We start from the raw sequence: 9,751 nt of genomic DNA, 5'->3' as shown, positions 1-9,751 counted from the left end.
CTCATTTAGTCAAATATCAAGCTGCACAACTTAGCACACACGTATCAGACTATACATCTAATATTCTAAATATCAATTTAAGCTACCCTAACAACTCAAATCATTAAAGCTAACAGTTGGTGTTTGTATTATTTTCTTGTGAATAAAATGTTTTTAAACAGTCAGGATCTGTTGTGTTTTAAAAACGTATTATTATTTTTATCAATCCAATAGTTCCAATCCAAATTGAACCCGTCTTGTTCACAGGATTAGCTGGGTGGATCTCGAGTTTGGCCAAATGAGAATTAGGGATGACAATTGATCAGAGGGTATCGAGTTCGGCCAAACCCGCTCCGAACTCGTCCCGTGGCCATCTTTAATTCTCGTACATTCATTTTTTAATAAATGCAAAACGCGAAATACAGGAAATAAATTAAATTACGAAATGATTAATTAAGGTTTATGTATTTATAGTTCAGTTTATGTATTTATATAATTTTAAAAATAAAAATCTTTGAACATATCATATATTAAACAACTCATTCCCTAATTAATTTCATTTTTGGTAAAAAATACTCCAACTAATTAAATGGAAAGCAGTAAATTTTTGAATGAACCACATAATAATTTTAAAAACCGAAGAATTCAAGTAAATATTCGACTATGAAGCTCCAAATCTATCTTGTCATTTACCCAATTCACTTTGTTGCCCATCATAATTACAACTCGAACAACCAAGAATTTTTCTGGAGTTGATTTAATTTGATGCCACTGGAAAAAAAATTTACATCCATTGAGCTTAATAAAAGAATAACTTAACTTCCTCAATCCCACGACCTCAAATTAAATTATGATCAAGAACCATCAACTAGTTGGGATTCATCGATATTTTTTTTCCTAGCATTGTTAAATTAACCTTAACTCGTCGCCACCCGGGCGGTGCAGCGGTGGCGTGGCCGGAAAAACGGCCTCCATTTGCAGCCAACGTACACCGGCCACGCTTCTTTCCGCCGGGAATATACGTGCATGGATTGCTGCCGGAAGAGGGGACAGGACCCCTAGGAAGCGACTGAATCACAAGTCTTTTCTGTCGTCGCCATTTCTTGCCCTCCATCGGCCTACTCGTAGCTAAAATTTCTTGACAGAATAGTAATATTAAGATCAAAACCAATACTATCTCAAATTTAATGCTAAATTTGAAGATTTGGCTATGATTAGCCATAATAAAATTTTAAAAAAATAGGGTGAAGGGTACCTATATAATTTGAATTTGAGTTAATTTTATGTGTGGAATACTGACTTATATATATATAGTTTTTGTAATGTAGAGATAAGTTAGGTGTTGACTCTGTAATTAGAATAAAAAGTCGAATGTTTGCTCAACGCACAGCGTTTGACACAAAGATTATTGGAATATTGCCAAACATTTCAATGAATAAGGGGTTGGTTTCAATGAGTCATGAGTTTGCCGTGGGATCGTTACGTATGTGTTTGACTATATCTAACTAATTTTATATATACCTAAATTTTGAAAATAATAATATTTATTAAAAAAATACGACTCATATAAGTTAAGTTTACATTGGAATTTATAGTTAATTTTTTTAAAAAAAATTCAATGTTTTATGAGTAGAGTGATATGTTCGTCAGTTCAAAAAAAAAAGTAATATGTTCGTAGTTAGTATACACAAGCATATGCATGGAAAATGAGACCAAACATTTCAAATATCAGGCTATCCCATTTCATACGAGGCAATGCGGCCAGGGGCGTAGCTTCACTGGGGATTAATATGTATATAGAGTTATGTATTTTAAGAATTTTAGTCACTGAACAAAATTTTATATATGGATTTCTATGAATTTTAAATAATATAGTATTTGAGTTTATTCGGTATCTATATGGTTATCTTAATTTACATATTTACGCATTCTAGTTCTACACTTTATATATATATTTGTGTTGTTCTGATTATAAATATGTATTTACATAAATATATTGAATAAACAAGAAATATATAAATACTAAATAATAATAAAATTAAGTGATAATTATTAGAGTACAAATTGTGTAACTAAATTATTTGAATACTGTCATATGTACATTCAATTTTTTTACTTACTTTACTACGCATTTATTTAAAAGTCCATTATTATAAATGATATTTATCATGTATCTTGATATATTAGATTTTTAAGATGATTTTTAAAATTTATCTAGTCCATATTATACAAAATATAAACAAAAAAATTTAAAAAATAACATTAAATATATTAACATTTTCAATGCCCCACTTTATTTTAAAATCTTGGCTACGCCCTTGAATGTGGCTTAAGTCAATTGTTTGTGTGATGAGCAAATTTTATATTTTTTTAATAACTAATTTTTATTTTATGATAATTTTTTTCGCTTTAAAAATTATAGTATATGGGGAAAGTGATATTGTAGGGTGGTGTGTTTAATTAAATTACAAAATATTTATTTATTTTAGGACGATGAATTTGAAATTCATATATTTGGATTCGATTATGTTACATGTGTAAGAGTTATTAACAAAAAAAAATAATATTATGGAAATCAATTTAATATAGAAATTATATTTCCCTTCAACATGGATCTTAGACATTGGCGGCAGCTGTTGATTTTTCTAGTTTTGACATTTTACCCAAAAATGTCAACCAAAATCGTATAAAATCTTAATGATATTTGAATTTTGTGCATGTTTACACTGAAAAATAATGTGTGAGTATTAAGTTTAATATATTTAATTTAATAAAAAAATATAATGGTACAGACGCATGCTCTTGTCGGGCCTCTTTTCTTATCCCTTTTCCCCTGTTTCTTGGGCTACCAACTGCACCCAAAGTATCGTTCCAACTCAGAAGCCCAAGGACTTTTTAATGTGTTGGGCCTAAGATCAGTCCATGATTAATTATATTTTTTTATACATGTCAGATTCAGATAATCTAAGCATTTAAAATATAAAGACAAAAACTTGTGTAAGACAGTCTCACGAGTCGTTTGTGAGACAGATCTCTTATTTGGGTCATTCATGAAAAAATATTACTGTTTATGCTAAGAGTATTATTTTTTAATGTGAATATCGGTAGAGTTGACCCGTCTCACAGATAAAGATTCGTGAGATCATCTTACAAGAGACATACTCAATATAAAATATGCTGAAGATTTATTGTCCATCTGATATCAAAGTCTTGATTTGAGACTAGGTGTTGAATCCGACATTTATTTGTAACAAACATCTTCTTAGCCGAAATAATTTAAACTTGTTGTATTTGGTTCGATGAATTTTAGACGAAACAATTATAATAGTAATTATAGTAGATTTCAAATACATTCCGGACATGTTACTCAAAATCCATATCTCAAATACTCCATCCCTACTAGTGCGACCTAGAAGAAAAGCAAAAAATTTCTCATTGAATATTTAATTAATATTTCACGTTGGATGTATGTGATATAGTTATCATGGATCACAGGACAACTCACAAGTCATTGACACTCCAAAATTACGAATGGCAAAAAGAGTTTTTGGCCCAAAATTCAATTTTGCATTAAATTTTTAGAAATAGTACAAAAAATTATATTATAATTTTAATGTGGATGCATCAATCAAGTCTAACTGGCCTAATAACATTTCGGTTGGCGGTTGCCGATCCGATCGAGGTTATTGTTTGCCCCACAGCTTTCAGATTTTAGCATGCGTTTTCGATTATTTTTAAATCCATATATACATTAAAACATCTGAATATAATAATCAAATTTAATATAAATAATCCCATCCTTTAATTAATTTCCATTTTGCTCTTAAAACATCTGAATTTAATAATCAAATTTAATATAAATAATCCAATCCTTGAATTAATTTCCATTTTCTTAATGAAAAAATAAAAGCTTAGCTCAATCAGATGAAGACAATAGAATTACCAAGTCTTAATTTCATTTCTCTTTATACAAAATGTCTTTTCTATATTTGTGATTGTCACAGTCCTTCTCAATCAATTAATCATTCCCTCCCTTTGAACGCCATTTAAGATTTTTAAATTCTTTGTTCCCAAACTCAATAACAACTAATCTATAGTAAAGCACGATTCCGTACTTATTGCGTTAATAAATTTAAAAAAAAATATGAGCACATTTTCCTTATTTATAAGAGATTTTATGCTTACTTTTAGGGGAGATTAATTTTTTTTATTAACCGCCCAAACCGAATTGTACCACACATTTCATAATATTTATAAAAACGCGATTAAAAATATTAATCATAAACCTACACCGCATACGCGGTTCGGTTATTTTTTTTTTTACAAGAACCGCACCGCATAAACCGTTTGCCATAATATTGGACCTAGAATTATAATAATTTGTCAATAACATATTCAAATAAAGAAGTTATCATTAATTATTTCTCAACTCTCTTTAAAATTATTATTCTTACAAATAAAACTTATCTTTTCTTAATTATTCTTTATATTAGTCTTTTATTAAAATATTTATTTCTTTTGCTACAATATTTTGTTTGAAGTTTAAAAGTAAATAAAAGAAAGATAAAATAGTGTAAATGTCATTTTTGTTGTGAATGTGTTGTGTTGTTAATTATTAACTTAGTTTTGAATCTTGATTATTATTTTATCTATGTTGATCTTTATATGCTTTGAACTATATTTTATATTCGAAGACAATATATTGTTGTCGTTTTCAAATAAATTAGAATATATTTTTTAATATTTTTCATTAAAAAACAATAAACCGACTTCAACCGCTTGAAACCGCTCAAAACCGTAAAGCTAATTTTTCATGTAAATTATTTTACACACACATCGTGGGCGTGAAATATTGACATTATATATCACTTACCGTGTCGTGGGCCACCCCAATCGATTTCATTAAACCCCCAAAATAAATATGGCTTTGATATCATGATGTTCTCTTGTAATTTTAATTATGATAACTTGACTCTAGAGCACGAGTTATGTTAGTGGTTGATATCTAGTTGAGCTTCATTTATTTTGCTCACATGGCTCTCCATCTAAATCTATGCTGTCATTTTCTCAATCAATCCATTTACCTTTAATTTGGACCTGCATCTAACCCTTCCCATCGATCTTCTTTGTTAGTTTACCTTGAAAAATACTAAAATCCTTTTGGAATATTTTTACCTAAATCCCAATGCATGCATGCATGCTTGCTTCTCACCAAAGATTCTAAACACTCATTAAATAAGGGTAAAACAAAAATTCCTTCTAAGTCAGCTATTTTCATACAATTCCAATCAATGGACATATCAAAGTTCCAAATGAGAGTTTAATTAAGTTAGGAGTAACTTTAATTACATCATGTTTTTAAGAGCATATATTTTTTGAGACGGTCTCACGGATATTTATCTGTGATACTGGTCAACCCTCCTCTTATTTTTAATAAAAAATAATATTTTGACATTAAAAATAATTTTTTTTTATTTTTTTAATAGGTGATCTGAATAGAAGATTTGTTTCACGATATTAACACATGAGACCATCCGTTTTTGTGTTTTTTTTAATTCCTCAAAAAATAACTTATAGGGTTTCTTCAATTTTGCCATCAATATTAAACAAGCTTACCTGCCCATCAGCTGTCCAATTAAATACAATATATATCTTCCAGCATTATATTTGCTGTAGTATTATTTTCTTAGTGGTCCTTAATTTCTCGGCTATGTCACACACATCTCTCACATTAAATTCCCAACCATAGCTTTTACAAATATATATTTATGCATCTCGTTCGTGGTTGTGTGTGCATACATCCCAACTATTAAAAATTTACACTCCTCGATCAGTAACCCTTAATAGCATTGCTTGCAAAACTACAATGCCAATGTCTCCACATTATAGAATTCTTTTTGCCTTCTTTTTAGCAACATTGCTTGTAGTCAAACGAGTCGAGGCGGCTCGAGCTTTTTTTGTGTTCGGGGATTCACTCGTGGACAGCGGGAACAATAATTACTTAGCTACTACAGCTCGCGCGGATGCACCTCCATACGGCCTCGATTATCCGACGCATCGGCCGACCGGGCGTTTCTCCAATGGTTTCAATATCCCGGATCTTATCAGTGAGTACCCCACATTTGTCTTTTTTTGTTTTTGGTTATTTGGATTATGTATGTGTGAGTTCAAATCTTCAAATATTAGTCTTTTAAGTCCCAGCCCTTTTTATTTTTATTTTTATATGTTACGTTGTTCAAATACATACTTTTTTTTAAAAAAAAATTATAGTTCCCACGTGTTATAAGTTGTCTTAATCTTCTTCCAAGGGTGAGTATTAATTAATTAGTGCTTGATAAAAAAAATTAGAAAAAAATATATTCGGGTTATCTAAGTTTATGATTGGTTGGTTGTTTTATAAGGTCAGAAAATTGGTGGTAGTGAATCACCGTTGCCGTACCTAAGTCCGGCGCTAAACGGGGAAAGGCTATTGGTGGGAGCCAACTTTGCGTCGGCAGGAGTTGGAATTCTTAATGACACTGGCGTACAATTTGTGAGTTTTATTATTAAATTTATATTTTATTAACATTAAAGTTTAATAAACAGTGGAGTACTAATAAATATATATGTGATGAACAACCATGCAAATGTTAAAATATAAGTCGTAAAATATCGATATGTTTCTCAAAACTGATGGTGGATGGATTCAGGTGAACATAATAAGGATCGGCCAACAATTGGCGTATTTCCAACAATATCAGGAAAGAGTGGCTGCATTGATCGGAGCAGCGGAGACCGAAGGACTCGTGAATCAAGCATTGATTCTCATCACATTGGGAGGCAACGATTTTGTCAATAATTACTATCTAGTCCCTGTCTCCGCCAGGTCTCGACAATATGCTATTCAAGATTACGTCCCCTTTCTCATCTCCGAATACGAAAAGATTTTGGTGGTAATTCTCAATCATTTTATACATTATATTAATTAATATCATTGTCGGTCGATCATAACTTATAGTTCATCTTACACCAACATCCAAATTTTTACATTCATAGATCGGGTCGATAATACAACACTCTTATATATCCTATGCTATAGGGAACTAAGTGTGGCTCATCTTATAATGTCGGCATATGAAACATAACTTTTTTGCTGTTTATATCTTTCATATATAAATGCACTAGAATTAGGTTACACTATTGCATCTTTTTTCATGTAATAAATTTTATTTGTTATAATATAATTAATTGCATGATTATTATTATTATTAAAGTTGGTGGGGTTGCACGAATTTATGGAAGCAATAAAAGCAAATAATGCATCAATAGGAGGAATGGTGTGTAGGTGGGTGCAATTACTAGAATTTAAGTTTTTATTAAATAAAATAGTACACGAGCATGTGACCGTAGTGGAATATCCTGTCTCGGTTTCTTTGTGAAAAATAATAATTATTATTGATCATTTGCTGCCAGGTTTAACTTTTTTTATCCTATCTTCACTCAAATAAATGCCTTATCTCTATTTATTTTAAATATTCATGTTTTAGTATTGAATATGTCTCATGCGAGATCGTCTCACGGATTCACAATAAAAAGTAATACTCTTAACATAAAAAATCATATTTTTTTATGGATAACCCAATTAAGAGATCCGTCTCACTCACAAATACGACCTGTGAGACTGTCTCAAACAAATTTTTGTCTTTGGCGTTTATACACAAATGCAGATTTCCGCTAGACCTGGACAAATAATAATTAGCATATATGGTCACTAGCTTGTGGGAAGAATTTAATAATATTTGTAATGATTTGATATGAATCAATCATTTTTATGAAATGAGGACGACAATTTAGTCGAATGAATGATCTCTGCAGAGACTATACGAACTAGGAGCTCGACGAGTCCTGGTGACCGGGACAGGGCCGATAGGCTGCGTGCCCGCGGAACTAGCGATGCGAGGTAGAAACGGCGAATGTTCAGTTGAACTCCAACATGCAGCGTCACTGTTTAATCCACAGCTCAGCGAAATGATACAGAGGTTGAACAGTGAAATAGGTGCAACCGTCTTCATTGCTGCCAACACTCAAGCCGCTCATTATGATTTCATCAACAATCCTGAAGCATATGGTAAGAAGTTCTTTTCTTTTTCTTTTTTTTTTTAATATATTCCGTTAAAAGGTGGAAATAAAAAATAAATGTAATTTTTTACTTTGGAAAAAAAATACTTTATTTCACTATATTTATTTGGTCTCTTCGTAGGATTTGTTACCTCAAAGGTGGCATGTTGTGGACAAGGGCCTTTCAATGGACTAGGACTATGCACACCATTATCCAACTTGTGCCCCAACAGAGACATTTTTGCATTCTGGGATGCATTCCATCCATCCGAAAGGGCTAACCGATTGATCGTCAATCGGATATTCTCGGGCACAACCGAATACATGAACCCTGTGAACCTCAGCACCATCTTGGCTTTAGATGGTCAGACATAATATATATATAACATACAGTCTCGTCAAGGTCATGCGTGTATTTTGTTGAATTTATGTCATTTTTGAGATTGATTCTCCGGCATTAACAAGCCGTCGATTGTGAACGAACGTCTGTTCTCTTATTTTTCGAAGATTCTTAGAGTTTTTCTTGCTAGAATAAATGTGATTTGGTGTAGAAGTCCACTCCAATCCATATAAAGCAAAATCAAGTTTTTTTTTTTTTTTCAAGTTTACAGTTAGTCGGAATTTCCGTAATATGCATTTGAGTACATCCTCTGAATTAGGTAATATGAATTCATATCCGTAAAGATTATATCTATATCTTCAGTCTATAAAATATATGGAATCAAAGCCTTGACATTGTCGGGAAACTTTCAAATTTGGAAACGTACCATTTTCTAGTTGCATGGCTCCTCCCAACCAAATAAAATGCTGATCCATAAGCCCAAGAATAGGAAATTCAAACAGAGTCTGGGAAATTAATGCACATCCAAGAAAACCAATAATTTCAAAAAGAATATGGGGGCATGCGACTTTGCTAATAAGGCCACCTTTAGGAATCTTGTGGGGAGGTCTTTTAACCATTTTCTCTCTAAGCTTCGAAAGTAGGTAACGGTGATAAAAATTGCCACTGATTCCGACCAAAAACGTCACAAGACCGACGTACTTCAGGTCCGTCGATGGGTCGGAGAAGCCTTGAGTTTCGTGTTGGAAATAAAGCATAGCAGCGGACGAGGTGAGGTAGATGGGTGAAAGGGTGATATATCCGCTGAATCTGTGAAGGAATAACACCTGAAAAATACAATACATTTTGGTTAATTTGAGGTCAATTTCTATATGAAAATAGATTGGATATTAGGTGATTGCACAAATTGGACAAAAAGATTTAAATGGACAATTTTGGTGGGTCCGGCGGAAGAACCGGTAGCCCAGCCCACGTAAGTAAACCCGGAACTTGTGCAGTTGGTCTACATTTTTGGGGCAAGCCTGTAAATCGTATTTGCACTGTTGATTTGGGCCCTTATTCTGAACTCAAGACCGGAAAAAGTTCAAATGGAAAGCGGGTATGTAGCCATAAAATTAAAACAAGGCCGATTAAAATATAATAATAAAATAGGAAAAGTTACATTTCAATCAAATTTCAATCTTATTTACATATTTTTCAATTTTGGAAAATTTTAGTATTTTTTTAATAAGGAGTGTTAATGCGATACTACACATATCAGCATCATATCAATGTCACGAGAAAAATGGCTAAGATTGTTAATTACTTAATTCTATTATTTTCGAATCTTGTTTT

At 31.8% G+C, this 9,751-nt stretch overlaps 2 protein-coding genes across 2 annotated transcripts; one reads left to right on the top strand and one right to left on the bottom strand.

The window, feature by feature from the left end:
- The first annotated feature begins 5,761 nt into the window (after positions 1-5,761).
- Positions 5,762-8,674, top strand: LOC140816669 (GDSL esterase/lipase At5g33370-like). The gene is made up of 5 exons (XM_073176061.1): positions 5,762-6,086; positions 6,381-6,511; positions 6,669-6,911; positions 7,834-8,086; positions 8,219-8,674. The coding sequence occupies exons 1-5, from the start codon at positions 5,846-5,848 to the stop codon at positions 8,449-8,451; spliced, it is 1,101 nt and encodes a 366-aa protein (XP_073032162.1). The 5' UTR covers positions 5,762-5,845; the 3' UTR covers positions 8,452-8,674.
- On the bottom strand, positions 8,411-9,261 carry LOC140817286 (uncharacterized protein C9.08c-like). Its single transcript, XM_073176928.1, is given in 3 exon segments — positions 8,411-8,824; positions 8,827-8,905; positions 8,908-9,261. Coding segments are annotated over 3 exon segments (477 nt in total). The 3' UTR covers positions 8,411-8,780.
- Positions 9,262-9,751: the final 490 nt, after the last annotated feature.

This window comes from Primulina eburnea, chromosome 16 (genome assembly GCF_022965805.1).
Source record: "Primulina eburnea isolate SZY01 chromosome 16, ASM2296580v1, whole genome shotgun sequence".
Lineage (NCBI taxonomy): Eukaryota > Viridiplantae > Streptophyta > Magnoliopsida > Lamiales > Gesneriaceae > Primulina > Primulina eburnea.
Note: the sequence above shows the minus strand (reverse complement) of the source record. Positions and strands in the feature narration are given on the sequence as shown.